Source organism: Dasypus novemcinctus, chromosome 25 (assembly GCF_030445035.2).
Source record: "Dasypus novemcinctus isolate mDasNov1 chromosome 25, mDasNov1.1.hap2, whole genome shotgun sequence".
Classification (NCBI taxonomy): domain Eukaryota; kingdom Metazoa; phylum Chordata; class Mammalia; order Cingulata; family Dasypodidae; genus Dasypus; species Dasypus novemcinctus.
Window position 1 is genome coordinate 15,391,883 of NC_080697.1, and position 22,706 is coordinate 15,414,588.

Here is a 22,706-nt window from a genome sequence, read left to right on the forward strand (position 1 = left end):
CTTAGTTGCAGTCAAAAGCAACCATATCATAGTACTACATAGATTTCTCTGGAGTTTTCTTTTCTTTCTACACAAAGATTATGGAGATCCCTCCCCATCATGTGATATAATGCTAACCTCAGTTTTTTCCCTGGCTGCATAACAGTCTATGGTATGCACATATTCCTTTTATTGGTGAAAATTCACTGTTTCCAGTTTCTTTTCTATTACAGATAATGTTGCAAAAAAACCCCACCTAGAGTGTGTGTATATAAACTGTGTGTGTGTGTGTGTGTGTGTGTGTGTGTATCCTTAAATACTAGTACTTTAATTTCTGTGGAATAAATTCCAGGGTAAAACTGCTGGGTCAAAGAACATATTTTAAATTTTAGTAGCTATCACCATCTGCTCTTCAAAAAGGCATATTTCTAACAGCAATATGCAGGTATCTTTTCCCTAAATCCCTGCTAACAACAGATGTTAGCATTCTTTTAGTCATTACCAATCTGGTTAGTGAGAATTTCGTTGTTACTTTAATTTGTATTTCATTGACGACAAATGAAGTTGAGAATCTTTTCATATGCTTACTGGATATTTGGATTTGTTCTTCTGTGTAATGCCCAATTCATATTTCCTATCCATTTTTCTTTTGAGTTATTTCTCTTTTTTATTACCTTTCTATGGTTTGGACATATCTATTGTTTTATCTTTGCCCTGTTTGGTTGCCTTTAATTTTTATAGATATTTTTGCTATGTAATTGCTTCTATTATTATTATTTATATAGACTCAATAATGCCTGTCTTTTCTTTATGGTTTCTGGGGTTACTTTCTTGGCTGAAAAATGTTGAACTATAGGTTGAACATATATTGCACATGTTCTGAAATTTTTGTTTTATTCTTTAAAATATTTAAATCACAAATTCATCTGTAATTTATTTTTGTATGTAGGAAACATAGGGGCCCAACTTAATTTTCTTTCAGATGGATATCCAATTGTACTAAGAGCAGTTTTCTTACTGAACTGACTTAACAATATCACCTTGGTTATTTTTTAAATTTCTTTATGCAATGGGATCTATTTCTGGACTTTCTGTTCTATTCTACTACTCTATTTAACTATTTTTATACCAATATAATACTGTCTGGATTGGCTTCATATTATGTACATATTTTAATTTATGATTCAAGGATTTATTGTCATACACACAAAACACACTGCTAATTGCATTAGCAAAAGATCAATGTAAAAACACTCCACAATTGTGCAACTGTCAACTAAGATGTACAGTACATTGTCAGCACTAGCGCTGAGTTTACAGAACCTCACAGACCCAAGGAGCATTCTAAAGAAAAGTGGAAGGGGAAGCATGTGTCCATGATGAGGAGGTACAGGGTAAGGTCAGTATTAGTCAAGGTACAGTGTTGGTCAGCTGGCAAGATAGTGATGTGGCTCAAGCAACTGGGCTCCCATCTACCATATGAGAGGTCCAGGGTTCGATTCCTGGGGCCTCCTGGTGAAGGCAAGCTAGCCCTCACAGTGAGCTGGCCCACACAGAGTGCAAGATGATGCAACAAAAAGAGACACAGAAGAGAGACAATAAGAGACGCAGCAGACCAGGGAGCTGAGGTGGTACAAGAGATGGAGCTTCTCTCTCCTACTCCGGAAGGTCCCAGGATTGGTTCCTGGTGCTGCCTAAAGAGAAGACAGGCAGACACAGAAGAACACACAGCAAATGGGGGAGGGGGAAAGGGGGAAGGAAGGAAGGGGGGAGAAATATATAAGTCTTTAAGAAAAAAGGGTCAGAGCTTAAGAATATCTAAATTATTTTAAAAACTGTAAAGCTGCAACACATGATTTTTACATCTAGTTAGGAAGGAAAGTACATATCAGCTTTGACTAAAGTAATGTGAAAACAGGAATGTACTTTTACTTATCTACAAAACAATGAAATTCTAATGGATTATCAGAAGGGTTTTATAATACAAAGAGACATATTGCTCATTAAGAAAGGATTACATAAGAAATGCACTTACTAAATTCAAATTAGTAACTGTGGGAATTAAATGCCCAGTTTTGGGAGTTTAGGCAGGGACTGCAGGTGCAAGAGAAAGGAAAAGCTTAAGAAAAACACTTCCTTTTCATACTGACCTTTCTTCATAATCTACTGCATTTGACAGAAATTAACCTTTTAAAAATTGTACCCATGACACTTTTATTCAGTTTAATTATTCTGTGTACAATGTAGAGTAATATTTTGTCAAAATACTGTCTTCATCCTTCGATCACATCAAGGGCTGCACAAACCCCAGCCTAGTACACTCCCCACTCCACTAAGAGCAGAACACGTTATTACAGGAAACACAGTGTATTAGTCAGCCAAAGGGCTGCTGATGCAAAATACCAGAAATTGGTTGGTTTTTATAAAGGGTATTTATTTGGGGCAGGAGCTTACAGTTACTAGGCTATAAAGCATAAGTTACTTCCCTCACCAAAGTCTATTTGGAACAAGATGGCTGACGATGTCTGTGAAGGTTCAGGCTTCCTGGGTTCCTACATTCCGGGCGCTTGATTTCCTCTGGGTTCAAGGTTCCTTTCTTCCAGGGACTGGCTTCTCTTTCCTCTGTGAGCTTACCTCCTGGCTCTTCAGCATCAAACTCCAACATGAAAACTCCAACATCAGAAACCCCCAACTCTGTCCTTAGCCATGCCTTTTATCTGTGAGTCCCCACCCCAAGGGGTGGGGACTCAACACCCTAAGCATAACTCAATCATGTCCTGGTACAGATCAGATTACAAACATAATCCAGTATCTATTTTTAGAATTCATAACCATATCAAACTGCTATACACAAGAAATCAGGTTTCTGTTCAAAATCTCAGCAAAAGCTAATTAAACTAACTTGAAAAGAAAATTCACTACAAAATCAAAAGATTGATCCAAAGGATTGAGTTGTTATATTCATTCCATTACGATATACAGTACAATGTTATGTAATGAACATGGATTGATAAATTATTGAATGCGTTAAATGGCAACATTTCATTAAGGAGGATGTACTTTCAGGCTTTCCATATCTGAAAACTAGTTAGAAAGTGTCTACATTTCCTAACATCAGAAGCTACAGTCTTCTTGAAGACAAGGGTCTTTAAAATAGTTTAGTGCTTAGTGTTTGCAGCACAACAAGGCAACTTAGTTCAAAGGGTATGTTAGCAACTCAATCTTAGCAAGAATTGGGGCTTTTGAAAGATAAGGCCTTAAGAAGGCTTGTCCTTTAGGGCTAAATTTTACTAGAATGTGAAAGTTTGAACTCTTACATTTTAAACAAACAAAATCTGGAAATTACTGATTGGTTCAAAAGGGTCTTATGGAAAAACCAATCTGTAACAAAAACTTGTCATTGAGTGTGAAGTTTCCACCATTTCTGAGCAAAGCACACAAAGGTTCCAAGTGGGGCAGAGTAAGGAACAAGGGACTCTGACATTTACAGCAGCAGGCATTTTCTCTTCCTCTTCTTGACAGGGGGTGGGCAGAGAATTGCCCTGATAGCTTCATCAAACACTGTCTTGAGGCCCTGCTGTAGAGCGCTGAGCACTAAAGGTATTTTACAGCACCGATCTCCTTCTTCATAGCTAACCCCTGAGGATAGGTGATGGGGTCAGCTTCTTTTCCTTCAGTTTCTCGATCATGTCTTCTTCATCCCTAAGATCAAGTTTAGTTCCCACTAGGATGATGGGAGCATTGGGACAATGGTGTTGTACTTCAGGATACCACTTTGCATGAACATTTTTCAAATGATACAGGACTCACGAGGGAAAAACAAATTAAGAAGACATCTGCAGATAGGATAGGGGGCATAATCAGTCATAATCTTCTTGTCCAGCTGTATCCCATAAGCCTAGATTCACTGGTTTTCCTTCTACCTTAACACTGGCAGAATAGTTGTCAAAGACAGTGGGAATATATTCTCCAGGAAAAGCACTGGCTGTATAACTGATCACCAGGCAAGTTTTACCTACAGCCCCATCTCCCACCACCACACACTCGGTGGCCTGCATCTGGGCTGCTCGCTGGACCACGGCGGGGGTGATCTGTGCTACGGTGATGAGCGGTGGACATGGGACATGGTGGGCGCTGTCCATGCTGCCTGACCCTCAGCGCACTGGCAGCTGAAGTCCAGCAGCGGCCACCACCCAGGCTGGAGGAAAACTGCAGAGAAACCTTCATATTTTATTTTAATACCTGTTAACACAAAATTCTTCCTCTTTCTACTGTCCACCCCATCTTTCTTTTTCATACTTTGATTAGCAAGTCTCACTCAAAAACATAGTATGGCTTTCTATGTGTCCACATCTTATTTATGCCCTTCAATGAGATTTTAGTTTCTTTCACATAGGTAGCATACTTTTCTTTTACATAGATTCCTAATAGCATATAGTATGTTACTATTATAAATGGAATATCTTCTTCTATTTCCATTTTTGCCTTTGTTAATATAAAGAGCTATTAATTTCACACATATTTATATATGTATTTTTATGTATTTATCTTGTGTCCAGTCACCTTACCAAATTCCCTATTAAAGTAGATGAAGAGTCTTTTGGATAGTCTAGGTATACTATCATTTAATTAGGAAAGATAATATTTTATTTTTAAATATTTATATTGGCCATGTCATTTCCTTATCTTATTACATCTCTAGAACTTCTAAAACAATGCTGAATAATAATGGTAATAGCAAGTAATCTTTTTTGTACCTAATTTTAATGGAAATGTCTAACATATTACATTTTGGTATAATGTTTGCTGTGGGCCAAAGAAATACTGTTTATCATATTTAGGTGGTTTCATTTTATTCTGATTTTGCTTAAAGTTTTTCTTAGGACTGACTATTGGATTATATCAAATGTTTTTTTCAGTACTGACAGTATCATTTATTATTTTCCCTATTAACCTGTTATATAACAAATTATGTTGATCAACTTCCTGATATTGAACCATGCTTCCATTCCTGGATCGTACTTGAATTGTTTTTGATACATTTTGATACAATGATACATTGTTACTTAGAAATTTTTCCTCTCTAAGTATATGTGAAATTGGTATATAATTTTCTTTTTTGGTACTATATCACATTTTGCCATTTATGTTACTAAGACTTCATATAATAAATTTTGGTGCAGTTCATCTTTTCCTTTGACTTAGAAAAGCAATTGAAATTATGTTATTTAAAGTTTAAATAAAGCTTGTTCATGAAACCATCTGGTCCTAACCTTTTTGGGATGGAAAATCTTTAATTGCTTTTCTAATTTCTTCTGAGGTGAATGATCTATTGGGTTTTCTACTCCATGAGTCAATTTTGGTAATTAATATTTTTCTAAAAAATCCTCCATTTTCTCTACATTTAAAAATATGCTCCTATCAAAGTAAGTAGTAGTATTATTATATCTTTCTTTTATTTCTTCCAGGGATGTGATTTTGTCTCCTTCTCATTCTAATCATGTAATTTTTTGCCTTCTCTATTCTTTTTTTTTTTTTTTAAGGATTTATTTATTTATTTCTCTCCCCTCCCCCCCTACCCCGGTTGTCTGTTCTCTGTGTCAGTTTGCTGCATCTTCTTTGTCCGCTTCTGTTGTTGTCAGCGGCACGGGAATCTGTGTTTCTTTTTGTTGCGTCATCTTGCTGTGTCAGCTCTCTGTGTGTGCGGCACCATTCCTGGGCAGGCTGCACTTTCTTTCGCTCTAGGTGTGGAGCTCCCCTATGCAGGGACAGCCCTGCATGGCAGGGCACTTCTTGCACGCATCAGCACTGCGCATGGGCCAGCTCCACACGGGTCAAGGAGGCCCGGGGTTTGAACCGTGCACCTCCCATATGGTAGACAGACACCCTAACCACTGGGCCAAGTCCGCCGCCCTCTATTCTTAAAAGAATGTTTTAGGTGCTTATCTTTTTCAGTGATCTTTCCAAAGAATTCTCTTTTTCTCTTGGTTTGTTTCCTTTTTAATATTTCTTAAGGTCCCTTAGTTTTTAAATTGAGATTGATTTTATTGTATTTATCACATACCATAAAACTAATCCTTTAAAAATGTACAATTCAATAGTTTTTAGTATATTAACAAAGCTATACAACTATTAAGTTTCCTTAGTTTTTACTTTTATCCTTTAGAAATAAGATATACATTTCCCTTTGACTAAAGTTTTAGTTTTGTCTTGAAGGTTTTAGTATGGAGACTTTCTTTTCCTTGATTTCTAGTTACTTTGTCCTTTGTTTTGATTTCCACTTTGATCCAAGGATTATTTAGTAGGGCATTTCTTAATTTTTTTTTTCTTTAGGAGATACCAGGGATTGAAGCCAGTATCTCATGTATGAGAAGTGGGCACTCAACAGCCGAGCTCTACCTGCTTCCCCATTTCTTAATTATTAACTCTAAAACTGCTTACTGTATATCTTCCTACATTTTCCAAGTTCTTTAAAATGGATGTGTATTACTTTTATCACGAGGGTAAAATAAGCTTTTTAAAGTAATATTTAAATCTTTTATCCATCTAGAATAAATTTTTGAGAAAGGAATGCAATAGGAATCCACACTCCCAACTCTCCAAATAGTAGGTAGTTTTTCCAACAATAATTATTAAATGGCCCCTACTTTCCCATATTTCACTACATTTATTGTAAACTTAATTTCCTTATGTGTTTTGGCTTCTTTCTGGACTCTATTCTGTTCCACTGATATCTATAAATTTTCTTTCTTGTGCCAATAGGAAAAGGATGGTGGCATTAGAATATGTCTTTTAATAACTTGCAGAGTTAATGTCTTCTCATTTCTGTTTTTTCTTTTTTTACAATTTCCTTGGTTATTCTCATGTTTATTTTGCCTTTAGGATTTTAGTAACTTTTTTTTTTTTTTTTTGAGGTACAGGGGACAGGGGATTGAACCCGGGTCCTTGTACGTGGGAAGGCAGAGCTCAACCACTAAGTCACATTGGCTTCCCGGAGTTGGTTTTTTCATTTGTTTTGCTCCTGGGACCTTGGGAGGCAAGCACTCAAACGCCTGAGCCACATCTGCTCCCTACTAACTTTTTAAAAAATTTCCCCCTCCTTGTGTCTTGCTTGTTGCCTGCTTTCTGTGTCCATTCGCTGTGCGCTCTTCTGTGTTTTTACTTGTCTCCCTTTCTGTTGCGTTACCTTGCTGAGTAGGCACACCGTGGTGCTTGCAGGCCGGCGGCTCTCTGCGGCATGCAGGCAAACCTGCCTTCACAATGAGACCCCGGGACGCCAACCTGGTGCCTCCCATATGGTAGAGGGAGCCCAACTGATTGAGCCACAGCTGCTTCCCTCTAGTAACTTTTAATTATGTTCTGAAAAAATAAATCCCATTGCATTTTGAATCGGATTATATGTATAGATTTTTTTTTTTTTAAAGATTTATTTTTATTTATTTAATTCCCCTCCCCTCCACCGGTTGTCTGTTTTCTGTGTCTTTTTGCTGCGTCTTGTTTCTTTGTCCGCTTCTGTTGTCGTCAGCGGCACGGGAAGTGTGGGCGGCGCCATTCCTCGGCAGGCTGCTCCCTCCTTCGCGCTGGGCGGCTTTCCTTAGGGGTGCACTCCTTGCGCGTGGGGCTCCCCTACGCGGGGGACACCCCTGTGTGGCACGGCACTCCTTGCGCACATCAGCACTGCGCATGGGCCAGCTCCACGCGGGTCAAGGAGGCCCGGGGCTTGAACCGCGGGCCTCCCATGTGGTAGACGGACACCCTAACCACTGGGCCAAAGTCCGTTTCCCTGTATAGATTATTTTAAAAGAACTGACATCTCTACAATATTGAATGGTCTTATCTAAGGGAAAAATATATATTTCTACTTGCTTAAGTAATTTTATGTCCCATTGTAGAGCCTGAAATTTTTCTTCATGTAGGTCCTATTTCTCCTTAAGTTTAAACCTAGGCCAATCTATTTTAGTTATTATACACTAAAATTGTTTTTCAATTATATATCCAACTAATTATAATTTGGATATAGTAAAGCTGTTAATTTTTCTTTCCTCCAACCAGATTTGTTGAACATAACAAAATTCTGTATACAAAGTGACCTAGACTTGCTGTTTCAAAACATGGTCCTTTCTTACCAATATTTTGATGGGCCAGTACATAGAGTGCCAAAAAGCAACTTACTCGAAAATAAATAGAAAAATGCCCAATACACATTAAATGAATGGCCTAACTAGTGGAGCTTTAGCAGTTCTATAAGATAATTAACTGAGTCTCTATGACAGAAGGAGAATTCATACACTACATCAAGAAGCCATTTTGTGCACTGCCTATGTGATGCTATTGTTTATCAGGATCATAATATTCCCATTATCTGATTTATAACACAGACATATCACTGGCATCAGAGGTTAGCTTAGCTGTCTGCTGAGCTAGAACAGATTATCACCCAACATGCTCACCTGACAGGGTCCCAAGGCAGTCCACATTAAATCTTTGTCAACTTATGCCAAGAACTGCAAAAGCCATTAATTTCTGTGAATTAATGGTGTAACCTATTGCTTTATTGTATTTTCTTATCCAATAGTTTCCTGGTTGATTCTTTTTGTTTTTTGGTAAATAATTACATAATCAACAAATGATAATTTGCCTTTCCCGTTTGAATGTATTTTATTTTTTCTCTTGCCTGATTGCTTTGGCTAATATACCTAGAATAATGTTAAGTAAATATGGTGACACTGCATTTTGGGCTGCTTCTAATGTTGCATCAAGTGTAATAAAATTACAAAAGTGATACATGTTCACTTAATCTTCGAGAGGCTTTTCTTTTCTTTTTAATGCCTGCAGCTTAGGTGACATTCAATAGATGTTTGCTCATTTTTCAGTAAATGCTCTTTTAATATATACATACACACATATACACACATACACATAAATAGTATAGGATAATGCCAAATGGAAAGGAAAGGCAGTGATAAACATTTTTTGAGCATTTCATATGTGCAGGGTGTTGACTTTCATTAACAGCTTTTTGGGCATTCGGATCCTACTCAGCTTTGATTTTGATAGCTATTCATTGTGGAAAAAGTACTGCAGTGGCATTTCGACAGCCAGATTTGATTCCTGCCTCTGTCACTGATTGAAGGATCTTGGGAGGGTCTTAACCAACAGCTTCTATAATTCCAACCCAGAGAAAAGACACAACCTGGGAGAAGTGGAGGCAGTCCTAAAACTCTTGAGGGAGGCGTCTAGTCACCTCTAGCACCACCATTGCCGCGCACCCCAGACTAAGGGAGAGTTTATAGCCTATACCCCAGTAGATGGAGCTGAGAGAAAAGACGTGTAACTAAGGCTTCTTTGAAAGGATGGAGGTGTGACACTACAAGAAATAAATAAAAACCAAAATTCAAAAAGCCGCCTCCTTGACATGCATTGCACCACCCTGAGACACACGTCAGCATCACTTATACTCCCCTGTAATGGAAATGCAACATTCAACAAATCCTCACACGCACCCCAGTAAGTTCCTATCGGCCCCTAAGCACTGCTGGGGTAACTAAACTTTTATTTTCCACCTTCCAGTCCTGGACGGGTCACCTAGAATGCAGATGTGCTATCTAAGCAGACGACCTGATCACGGGACCTAGGCCTCCTCATTCTCTCTGGTACATTCTGCGTTAGAGGTCACACCAGACACCTTCTTACAAGGAGTGACGTCCCCGGAGTAAAAGTCAAAGAGGTCAGGCGGCTGCTCCCCACCGAAGCCGCGTCCCCTCGGAAGAGACCCGGCCCCGCTCAGGGGCGGGGAGGAGGCTGGGCCCCTGGCTGTTGAGTGGCCGCCCGCGCAGCCAATCGGCACGCCGCCCCGCCGCGCTGAGGTCCCGCCCCTGCCGGCGCGCTGTACTCACTTTTCCCACTTCGGCGTTGCCCATGGAGATGACTTTGATGCGCAGGGACTTGACGGGCTCCTTCCGCTTGGGCATGGTGGCCTCCATCCCCTCGCTCTCTCGGGGCCAGCCGCCTCCGTCTCTCCTTCTTCGCCAAGCGGGCCCGTCCCTTAGGCCTCGTCGGCCAATGGCGGCCCCGCTGCTCTCGTCACCGCCTCAGCTGCGCGCCTCGCCATCCCGCCGCTGCCTAGCAGCCGGCGCGGGTGGTGGGGCGCGCCGGGAGCTGGGGGCGGGGGAGGCGAGTCTCGCGATGGTAGGGAAGGGCGGCGTGACGTCATCGCCCAGGCCCTGGAGAGGCGCTGCTGGCTGCCTGTTCCCGCGGGTCGTGCGAGTGCCCCGGAACGCGTCCCGATACGAGGGGGGCGGCCCTGAGGGGTGGCCGCGTAGGCGTTTGTTGCTTTCGACGCCGAGACGGAATTTTTGGCTGTTCGGGGCAGACGCTCGGGCTGGAAGTATCTAGAATTATGGGTTTGTTCAAGGCTCGTCACGCCAAATTTTCCAAGTAAACGACGGGCCGTTGTAGGGGTGTTTTCTCTGAGACCCATTTTCTGCTCTTGCCCCGCAACAGTAGGTTTCCTTTGCTCGGGCTCGCTGTGAGGCGGGTCAGGAACCAGGGAAGTCGGGGCCATAGTTCTGGGAGAGGGGCTTTAGGCAAGATAGGAAACGACTCTCGTCCGTTATTTTTATTTTTATTTTTTTTGAAGGAGCGGTGCGTTTGGAGGCTAGATGAGTTTAGTGCAGTGTTGCTCTTGTATTACTTAGCTCTAAAGACTTTGGAATCAGTTGCTCCTCTGTAGGAGGAAGCTCAGATGTTTCCTTCCCTTCCAGTTCTGTATAGCTATAATCTCCTTTTCCTCCTCTCCCCACCACTCATATCCACACGTAACCTCGAATTTGGTTCTTGCCTGCCCCTTACTCGGCACTGTGGCAGTAGAATAATGAATTCTAAGATAATCATATTATTCCCATTCCGGGAGATGAGAGAAGCAGCTACTTGAATAAAAATAGGTCTGACAGGAACAATAATTTTTTGAGTCAATGTCTTCGGTTACCAGAGATAAACAGAATTTGACAAATGATTATTTAGTGACCTGAAAACGAATGACTGCCAATTTCCCAGTAAATTACAACGGCAAAGATAGCATTGCTTCTTTTCTCACATATCTTTAAACATCTTAAAAGATACACTGCAGGAAACCCATCGAGACTCAAATTTCCATGATAAACAGTTGTTATTATAAATCAGCGTCACAAGTTTTTCAATTAAAAAATGTTCTTTAAATGCTTTTCAAGAAAAAGCTCTCTTTTTTTTGGATTGTTAATCACAAATAATATAGCTTAAAGAAGTTTTTCAAATTTTCTGAGTATGAAATATAAGTTCTAATTTTGATGGTTTAAATCTGAAAAGAATTGGATTTCCACTTTTTAAAAGAGATGTCTCAATATGATCTAATAAATTAAGTCAGTATAAACCTGTTTCTTTGATAGTTTACCTACAAACCTGTAATAGAACTGGAATTGTTGAAGAGTAACTGCAAATGCTAAATCTTCAACTGTAAAATACTGATTAGGTATGAAATTATTGAGAATAAGATCAATAAAACAGGCCAAAGATGAAACTTCATTATCCTTCTACCATATTGTTTTAGAGATTTTAATCTGCATAGCCACAGTTTTACTGCATTTGTTAAATTGGGTTGCAGTTGTAAAAGCAGGAAAATTAGGGTTTTTAAAATCCCAGTATTTGAATGTAAAAAAGAAGAGTGAGAAGCGTGAATTAGCCATGTATAAAATGTAGACGGAAGGTATGGGGTGGTGTTTTAGGGACATCAGCTTTGGGGTTAGCCCCGTTAGGCTTTATGCTGGATAACATAAAGCATATGGTGACTCAAAGGATTTCAAGAAGTAATTGATGGATGTGACTACATGGTAATTCCCCAACAAACAGTAGCTTTCATTAACTTATCTCTATTATTTTATATGTTAAGAAGGTTTCTACATATTTTGTGTATTTAAAAATAAGTTATGAAATATTTTAGACGTACTTAGAGGTATAAAGAATAGTATAACGAATACCTGTGTATCCCCCACCCAGCTTAAGAAATAAAGCATTACCAATCCTGTGTGCTCTTTCCTTATGCCTGGCTCTATAAAATGTTGTAACTCGCTAAATTGGTGCTTTTAATTTCCAGGGTTTAAAATTTTACTTTACTACATATGTATACACCTGAAATACAGTATTGTGTTATATCTTTTAAAATCCTTTATTTGAAATAATTCCACACAAGAAAGTTTCAGGAAGAGTACCAAAAAATCTTACATGCCCTTTACCCAGATTCATCAATGGTTAACATTTTGCCCCATTTGCTGAAGCAATTGTGCTCACTATCTCTATAAATGTACAAACATGTGTATAGATACACAGGCAGAGGCATACATATATTTTTATAAACTATTTGAGAGTAATTTTCAGACATGTTTTTAAATAATGTGTATTTCCTAAGAACAAAGACTTTCTTATATAGAAATGTATTTATTGAAATCGGGGAATGTAACATTGATACAGCACTATTATCTTCTTGTTCTCAAATTGCGCACTGAGGCATCTCAGCCATGCAACAAATTTACGGGGACTCTGCAGAATATTTAAAATTTAAAAATTTCAAGGTGCAGTGCAAAACTACCCACTTGAGGTGGTTTACAATTTCACCATTAGATGGCACTATACTCCTTTGGATATACCAAAAGTTTGTGAACCTGGGTTTTTCTGCTTACAGTAAAAAGCAAAGTGTAAAAATCAATGTGGAACAGGAAATGATAGTGGCAGTGTCCAATCTGATTCTAAGGTTTGAGAAATTGTACTGCCCAAGAGGTACACACATATCATTAGTAATTGTAGTTACTTAGGAATGAATAAAAATATTTTTCTTTCAGTTTACAAGTATTCTTTTTAAAAGTGACTACTAAATTGTTAAGGCATAAATATTTCTTTTGGCCTAGATATTTCTTTTGGCCAGGGGACATTGTGAAAAATAATATTGAGATTCTAAGGGTTTCATGTACTGAGAAGGCTTGGGATACTCTGATATAATTCATATGACTCATAATTCATATGATAATATTTATATTAAAATTTTGCCATTTGTCCCAATTATAGCTATGCTTTTTGTTTTGTTTTCCTGGTCAGAGATCTAATCTAGGATCATTCAGTTGTCAGATATTGTTCATCTTCTTTAATCTTCTCAGCCCTTCTTTGTCTTGAAAATGACATTTATACACTTCCTCAAACTGGATTTGTCTGGTGTATTCTTGTGATTAGATTCTGTTACATTTGGCTATCATACCAAACAAATGGCATTCTGTCCTCTTCAGGGCATCATGAAGGAGGTTCATGTTATCTGTTCCATTTATTGGTGAGATTAATTTTGATTAGTTGGGTAAGGCAATGTTCACAAGGTTAATCTACAGTTAAGTGAGTTTTTCCCTTTATAATATATAATTTGTTGGGGTATACTTTGAAACATATAAATATCCTGTTCCTCATCTAACTTTCACCTGCAACTTTTTAGAATCCATTGATGATTCTTGGTTGAATTGATTGTTACTATGATGGATGCAAAATAGTAATTTTTTAACTCCATCATTCCTCCTACATTTATCAATTGATATTGTACCACAAGAGAGATTTCCTTTCTCATATGTATTTATTCACTTATTTATTTGTATTGGCATGGACTCATTTATACTTATTTTATTCCACAAATATTGTTACTACTATTATTTTGATGCTCAGTTTGTCCTCAGTTTAGCCAGTGCAAACCACTTCAAGCTGGCCCTATGTCCTTTTGATATGTCACCATCATTTTTTGAGTACTTCCTTGCTTTCTAGCACAACAATAAGGCCTGGTTCCATGGACCTTTTAGTAGAGAATTGTGCTTAGAAACCAAGGTCTAGGTGTTTGGGTGTGTTTGTTGGTACTGAAGTACCTTTGCTCAAAGACCCTTTCAGTTGAATGAGCCAAAAAAATACATATACAGGGAAGCAGATGTGGCTCAAGTGATAGAGCTTCTGCCCACTGTATGGGAGGACCTGGGTTCGATCTCTGGGGCCTCCTGGTGAAAAAAAAAAGAGAAAGTGTGCCCGTGCGTCAAGTCAGTTTCCACGCGAGTGCCCACGTGGTGAGCCAGTGCCTGCATGAGTGCCCATTTCATGAGCCAGTGCTCCATGCAAGTGGGCAGCAAGATGATGACACATCAAAAGAGAGACAAGGAGACCCACAGGTTCTATGGTCATGGCAGATAGACTTCAGTGCCATGTCAGTTGGCCCTACTTTGGAATTTGTGTTCCTCAGTGTGATGGAGTTGGACTCAGATGTGAACTTTGTTCACTAGCCTCTCCTGTCACTTTTACTGGACCTGTGTTTGGCGCTGTGGTTTAGTGTATATTCAGAGGACCTGAATCTCTGGACTGTCCATGTGATAGCCAGGCCCTGAGCCTCAATAGACTTGCAACTCCTACCCTCTGGTTTATTGGACTTAGCCCAGCCAGTGAACAGGGAGGTGAAGAAGGTCAGCCACCACACCAGGGAGCCAGGAGTGCCTACAACTGCAAGCAGGAGAATTGCATCCATCATCCAAGTGGAATCTAAGCAGCCTCTCAATACAGAGGTGGAGCGGACATAACCATCCCAGGGTCCACAGAATGGCGGAATAGAGTATGGATTAGAGTGGACTTACCGATATTCTGGAACTATTGTGATTAGTAATGGAAGTAAATGTAGCACTGAGATGGAGAAAGTGGCCATGGTAGCTGTTGAGGGTGGGGAGTGGGAAGAAGAGATGTGATGTGGGGGCATTTTCAGGACTTGGAGTTGTCCTGGGTGGTACTGCAGGGACAGTTACTGGACATTTTCTGTCCTGCCATGGCCCACTGGGTGGACTGGGGTAGAGTGTAAACTATAATGTGGACCATTGACCATGTGGTGCAGCAGTGCTCAGAGATGTTTTCACCAAGTGCAGTGAATGTCCTATGATGATGGAGGAGGTGGTTGTTATGGGAGGAGTGGGGTGAGGGGGGTGGGGGATATATGGGGACTTCATATTTTTTGAATGTAACATTAAAAAATAAATAAAAAGAAAAACAAACAAAAAACAAAAGAGAGACAAGGGGAGAGTCAAGGTGAAGCGCAGCAGAAACCAGGAACTGAGGTGGTGCAGCTGACAGGGAACCTCTCTCCCTATCAGAGGTCTCCAGGACCGAATCCTGGTGAATCCTAGAGGAGAGAAAATGAGAAGAGAAGACAACACAGACAGCAAAAGCATCAGGGCAGGAGGAAATAAATATTTAAAAACAACAACAACATATACATACATGCATCCAAATCCACATATTAAAGCATGAGTTCATACTGATGTCCCCAAACCTTTGTGTGTGTATGTGTAAACTAATTAAAATTTATTAGCCATAGGAAAAAAATGATTCCTTAGAATCTTCTCTGTATGGTTCCTCTTTTAGTATATATGCTGCTGAAGCAAGCATCCCAATCCATTTTTAACACAACAGGGTTCATTCTAATCTTCCCCCTTTCCATATTTGCAGCTCCCTTCTTCATCAATGAGAAACTTGACTCCCATTATCCTTGATGTATCTAATCATTTGTTCAATCCTGTAATAGAAAGTATTTTCAGAATTGGTATTTAAAATAAATGCCCTTCTAATTAGAGTTCAATGTTTCTTTATAGCTCTTTTGTCTTAAATAGAGGGTCAATGGTCTAAGTATCATGTTCAAAAATTACTTAGGTTAGAATTTTTATCCTTCCTCTTTGGTGTGGTTATATTTTTCACTTGAAATAAAGTTAAGTTCTTTTGTTTCTGCTTTTACTTTATTTTAGACAAACCTCTCATTATTGTTAACTTTATTTTATTGATTTTTTTTTTTTAGTAGGTAAAGCATTAACATGGTTCCAAAAATCAAAATGATACAAATCAATATACTCAAAGTGTCACTTCTTCTCCTCAGTATTGTCGCTCCTTCCCATCTACCGCTGTAGGGGGCCATCACGTTGGACTCTTTTTTTCCCCTCCTAGGAAAAAAAATAAGCAGTTGCATATATATTTTCTTTTTTATCCTTTCCTATGCAAATGGTAATATGTATGTTCTTTTGAACTTTGTTTTTTTCACTCCTGGAAAGCACCCAACAATAGATTACAGAAAACTTCTTCATTCTTTTTCATAGCTGCATAGTACTCCATTCTGTGGTTATCCCATGGCCTTTTCAGCTAGTATCATATTTATGGGCATTTATATTTTTTCTTATTATTGTGAGTGTATATTCAGGGTAAATTTCTAAAGAAGCAGAATTACTGGGTCAAAGGGTAAATGTATATTTAGTTTTTTTTATGTATATTGCCAAATTCCGTAAGCTAATATTTTATTGAGGATTTTTGCATCAATATTCTTAAGTAATACTGGACTGTAATTCTTTGTGTTTTCTTTACCTGGATTAAAGATCAACATTATACGTGCTTCATAAAATGCATTTGGAAATTTTGCTTCATTTCCTATGCTCTGGAATAATTTATCTGAGATTGGAACTATCTGGTCTAGAACAATCTGGACCTGGTGTTTGTTTGTGGGCTCTTCCTTGATAACTTTCTCAGTTTCTCCTTTATAAATTGGCATGTTTAAGCTTCCCCTTTTTATTGACGTCAATCTTGGTGAACAATATTTTCCTACAAAATTATCTGTATCACCTAGATTTTCAAGTTTATTTGCATTGAAAAGTAATCTTTTTTGATTAAAAAAAAAAATGTCCTGTGTCTCAAAGGTAGTTTTCCCTCATCTTAATTCAATTATTTGTGCTTTCTCCCCTTTCCTCTTGCTATTGTTAGCTAGTGGTTTATCTATTTTGGTAATTATTTTCCAGGATCAGGATTTTGATTTATGAATTAGATCTGCTGTTTTTCTGTTGTCTACCTAATTGATTTCTTTCTTTAAAATTAAGGATGTTGGGGAGCAGATGCAGCTCAAGCATTTGAGTGCCTGCTTCCCACATACAAGGCCCCAGGTTCTATCTCTGGTATCTCAAGAAAACTAAACGAAAGAACCATCCTGGGGGAGTCAAAGTGGCTCAGTGGTCGAGCGCGTCCCACATAGGAAGTCCTGGGTTCAATCCCTGGCCCCAGTACCTAAAAAAAAAAAAAAAAATTTAAGTATAATTTTTGAGATATAATTCACTCTTTATAAACATTCAGTTTAATGAGTTTTGATAAATATACACAATCATGTAACCACCTAAGATGTGGAAATCAGACATAGAAGGAGAAAGCCGTGGTTTGCTGGCAAGCTGCCATGGAAAGCCAGGAGCGAGGCATGAACAGGTTTAAGGGGAATCATGGCCCTCCCAACACCTTGATTTTGACTTCAAACCTCCAGAACTGTGACACGAATAAATTTCTGTTGTTTTAAGTCATCCAATTTGTGTCCTTTGTTACAGCAGCGGTCAGAAATGGAGACAGTTTCCTTTTGCTCCTTTGTACCCAGTCCCCTCTGCCCACTTAAATTCCTGCCAACCATTGATATATTTTCTGCCCCATAGCTTTGTATTTTCTAAATGTCAAATGAATGGAATCATATAGTATATATATGTCTCTGATGTCTGACTTTGTTTACTTAGTGCAATGCTTTGGAGGGTCATCTTTGTTACAGGTATCAGGAGTTCATTACTTCTTATTGCTGAGTACTGTTAGATTTTATAGTCTTTCACTTAAAAAATATCCATTCACCATTGATGGACATTTGAATTGCTTTCAGGTTAGAGCTGGTAGGGATACAGCTGTTATGAACTTTCATGTACAGGTCTTTGTTTGGGTACATTTTCATTCCCCTTGTGTAAAATTCTACAAGTTGAATTTGTAAGACTTCGTAAGAAACTTCCAAGCTGTTTCCCAAAGTGGCCATACCATTTTGCATTCTCACCAGCAATGTACCAGGGCTCCAATTTCTCTACTTCCTTCCTATACTTAGTATTTTCAACCTTTTTAATTTATCCAGATTGGTGGGTATAAGTGATATCTAATTGTAGTTTTTTGGGGGGAGGGCCTCCTGTATGGTAGACGGGAGCCCAATTGATTGAGCCACAGCCACTTCCCCTGCCATCTATTTTCGTAAATAAAGTTGTATTGGAACACAGCCACTTCCATTCATTAATATATTATCTGTGGTTGTCTTTAAACTTTAATAGCAGAGTTGAGTAATTGTGATAGAGATGGTATATACCCTACAAAGCCTAGAATACTTACTCTCTGACCTTGTTTTAGTTTCCCAACTACTAAAACAAATACCATGCAACGGGTTGACTTAAACAGTGGGAAGTTACTGGCTCACGGTTTTGTTTGTTTTTTTAAAGATTTATTTATTTATATTTTTTATTTACTTATCTCCCCTTCCCCCCCTCCCCCAGTTGTCTGCTCTCTGTGTCCATTCGCTGTGTTCTTCTGTGACCGCTTCTATCCTTATCAGCAGCACCAGGAATCCGTGTTTCTTTTTGTTGCGTCATCTTGCTGTGTCAGCTCTCCATGTGTGTGGCGCCATTCCTGGGCAGGCTGCACTTTCTTTCGCGCTGGGCGGCTCTCCTTACAGGGCACACTCCTTGCCCGTGGGGCTCCCCTACGCGGGGACACCCCTGCATGGCAGGGCACTCCTTGCGAGCATCAGCACTGCACATGGGCCAGCTCCACACGGGTCAAGGAGGCCCAGAGTTTGAACCGCGGACCTCCCATGTGGTAGACGGATGCCCTATCCACTGGGCCAAGAGCTTCCCAGGCTCACAGTTTTGAGGTGAGGAGAAGTGCAAAATCAAGACATCATCAAGACGATGCTTTCTCCCAGAAGCCCGGCATTTTGAGGTTGGCTCCTGGAAATCCTTGGTCCTAGGATTTTCTGTCACATGGCGCTGCACATGGCAGCCTCATCTGGCATCTCCTTTCTCCTCTGGGTTCTGTTGACTTCCAGCCTTTGGCTGCTCCTCGTGGCTTTCTTTCTCTGTGTGTCTGGATTTCATGGTTTATAAAGGAATCCAGTAATCAGATTAAGACCCACCCTGATTCAGTTGAGCCACGCTTAAGTGAAATGACCTCATCAAAACTCCTATTCACAAGGGTCCACATCCCCAAGAATGGACTAAGGTTAAGGACATGTTTCCTGGGGCACTTAGCTTCAAGCCACCACAGACTCCTTTCGGAAAAGAAGTCCAGTTTCCACTTTATAGAGTTAGGTATATTTTAAAGATTTTAAAAATGAGGAAAAAATGCATACTTTCAGCATTTAAATCATCTTTATTTTATTGTATAGATCCATATTCTCATCTGTGGTGCAGGATTTTTCTTTTTTAGTTTAGGGGGCACTGGGGAATGAATCTGGGACCTTGTGCTTGGGAAGCAGGCACTCAACCAACTGAGTTACACCTGCTCCCTGCTTGTTCCCCTATAACTGATGAATTAAGTCCATTCAACATTTATGGGTATGGATAATATGTTTGATCCTAACTATTTCATATTATTTAATGTTAGGATTACTAAGTGTGCCATAATATTTACTGTTTATTTTTTAAAATTTAAGTTGCTTTTCAGGAAGGCTTTCGTTTTTGTTCTATTTGTTACTTTTGTTCTGGATTTCTAAAATCTATTTGTAAGATTGTCAGTAGTTTCTCTATGTCAAAATGACCTTGTCAAGATTTGTATCAAATTTATGCTGGCTTCATGAAACTAATTTAGGGGATTCCTCTTTTTCATTCTCTGAATGAGTTTATCTAAGTTTGTCATTGTTTCTTTTTACAATTTGTGGTAGAATTCACAAGCAGGCCATCTGGGGCTAGAATTTTCATTTGGAAGGTGTTATTTTCCTCCTAATGAAATATTTTAATTATGAGGATTTGACTGAAATACCAGCGTGCATTAGAGTTTTGGTTTTGTAAATAACTTTATTATGGAAAAAGCTGTATAAATGCAAAAGTAGAGAGAATAGAGTCGTGAGTCCTCTGTGTCCTCATTTCCCAGCCCTAGCAATGTCAGCACATGGCCTATCTTGCTTCACCTATACTCCCCACCTGAAATTATTTTGAGGCAAACAAGACCTCATATTATTTTTACCTACAAATATCTTTAAAAAAAATATTTTTTAAAGTACTATATTAAGATGTTGCTCACAAATTAGGGAAAAGCTTGTTTACCAGTAAGAGAACAGTACAAGTATCTTATTATGTAGCTCTAAAAGGAAAGCCTCTTAAATACAAACCTCACCACCATACCATTAGCAGCAGGCAGACTCCTAAGAAGGCCCCAGGGATTCCTGACCCTTGGTGGCATATGCCTTCTTCAGCATTCTCAACACTAGTCTCGGCGCTGCTGTGAATGGGCTTTTTCTGATGTCATTAAGGTCCCAAATTGGTTGAACTTAAAATCAGAAGGCTATCCTCAATGCGCCTGGCCTAATCAGAAGAGCCCTTCACTAGAACGCAGCCTTTCCTGGTGGGAAAGACCCGAAGGGCGAGAGGGATTCGCCAGGCGAGGCTGAGCTCTGGTGGCACACAGCCATCTGGTGTCGTGAACGCAGCCCCCTGAGACGGCTGACCTGAGGACCAGGTCCTCCGCGTCCAGGCTTCTGACCTACAGAGCTTGCAATAATAACAACTGTCATGTTGTTTCAAGCTGTTTGGTTTGTGGTCATTTGTTATCCAGCAATAGATAATTAGCCTGCATACCAAAAACTTTTATGGGAAAGTTTTATTATTATTTTTTCACCGTTTTAGGGGCCAGGGATTGAGACTGGGGACCTCATGTGTGGGAAGGTGGTGCTCAACCACTGAGCCACATCGGTTTCTCTGTTTTTTTTTCCCTCCCCCTTCCCTCCCATATGGTAGGTGGAGGCCTTATCCCTTGAGCCACATCCACTTCCCTGTTTGTTTTTCTTGTTGTTTGTTTTGTTTTTTTCTAGGCAACATCGGAACCAAACCCAGGACCTCCCCTGTAGGAAGCAGGCGCTCAACCGTTTGAGCCACATCTGCTTTTCGATAGGAACGTTTTTAAGTACGAATTCATTTTCTTGAGGAGTTCTGCTTCCAGTATGGCTGTATAAACCCCCTAGAACTCACCTCTCCCATTGATAGCAACTATGAACTCTGGAAAATACAAAATCCATTATCTGGGGATTCTGAAGAGTGATAGAAATCAGGCAGATGGTGGCGGTGTCAAAGATTGTCGATAAGGCCCATCAATGGTGTTGAGTCAGGATATTGATTATCTCGGGGATAATGAATATAAGGGGTGCAAAGAGGCTTTCTGGGGGTGCCGGTCATGTTCTATATCTTGATCTGGGAGTTACACAGATAGTTTACTTTAGAAAAATTCATTGAAATGTACATTTACGATTTGTTCACTCTTCTGTAATATGTTAAACTTCAACACAAAAAAAGCCAGTTAGAACAATTCCTGCCTAATTTTCACAAGACCCTATGAGCTAAAAAAGCGGGCTTGTCCTGATGTTTTTGTCTCAGAGTTTCACGTGATGTTCCTGCGATAGATCTTGGTGTCCATGGAAACCAGAGAACATTCAGCAGAGAAAAGGGACGGAAGGACTGGAAAGCAGCCTGGGGAAGCAGCACCTTCGACAAAGGAACACACACTGGGCAAGAATCGTTCTCCCTCCGAACTTTCAGATCCCACTCAAGCGATAGCCAGTTCCCTGCTATCACTGTTATCAGCCTCTTTGCTTGTCACAGTTTCCTGGGAATCCACCCCATAAACGTTTCAGCTCACCCTCTCCATCACTGGGTTCCATTTGACTCGTCGTAGCAGGAAAGTTGGCCTGACAGGGACTTGAAATACAAAGGGCCTGCTCGGGATCGTGTTCTCTAACACCCAGGTCAACCCTTGGGTGGCCTCAGCTCTGAAGCAGAGCCTTACTGAGGGGACAAACTTCAAAAGGCCTCTGGGCAGTGATAGTAAACGTTGTAAGCTCATGCATCAAAGAATAAGCACTTTACTCACAGAAAATTCTTCAGATACTTGCTCAGAGCTTATTCATTTTTATTTTAAACACAGTTTAGCACTTTTTCTGGTTTTCTAGACCTACACAAAGATTAGAAATGGGTGGGTGACTTTGTCCCTTGAGGGTACACCTGTGTCTGAGCTATTCTGGATATATCTGGGTACGAATGTGTGTGTAAGTGAATGTGTGGGAGTCCATGTGTCACCCACTGTGTTGGTTATGATGAATGTGTGTGAGAGAGCATGCATAGATTTGCATCTTGTGCATCCGTCAGTATTGTGTGTGCAGATTTGGTATATGGAGGTGAGGACATTTGTGAATGAGTTTGCCATTTCATGTGTTTAGATGCATATGTGGCATCAGTTGTGAAATATGGAAGTGGGGAGTTTATGTTTATGTGATTCCATGGGGATGTCTGAGAGCATTTGTGGGGCTGCTTTTAAGTTTGTACCCTGGAAATGTTTGTGTAGATTTATATCTGATATCCCTGGCCTAAATTTTCAAGTCATATGGTTGGACCATATGGATTTGCCATTTTTGTGGTTAAGAATGGTTAAATACTCAGCAATTTTTGTATGATTGAACATAATGTGTGTGCTCGTACATGTGCATACACACACACACAAAAATTCAAATTTGCATAGCCTTGGTACCAAATTAGTAGTATTATCAGAGCTTAGGAAGGAGGTGACCATGTGAGTGTGAGACCTGGGAAGAAACTGGACATGGGCCTTGAAGAAAAGAA

The 22,706-nt window shown here is 39.7% G+C and overlaps 1 protein-coding gene and 1 pseudogene across 2 annotated transcripts in view; both read right to left on the minus strand.

Moving 5' to 3' along the window:
* DNAJC27 (DnaJ heat shock protein family (Hsp40) member C27) overlaps nt 1–10,198 on the minus strand; it is a 51,615-nt gene extending 41,417 nt beyond the window's left edge. Inside the window, exon 1 of one of the 2 annotated variants that reach the window (XM_058287715.2) lies at nt 9,876–10,198. In XM_058287715.2, the coding sequence (XP_058143698.1) occupies nt 9,876–9,962 (87 nt within the window). In that variant the 5' untranslated portion in view covers nt 9,963–10,198. The remainder of the gene's footprint in view (nt 1–9,875) is intronic. The other variant, XM_004473207.4, reaches the window with a different exon arrangement.
* LOC101447088 (ras-related C3 botulinum toxin substrate 1 pseudogene) lies at nt 3,410–4,155 on the minus strand (annotated as a pseudogene).
* Nucleotides 10,199–22,706: the final 12,508 nt, after the last annotated feature.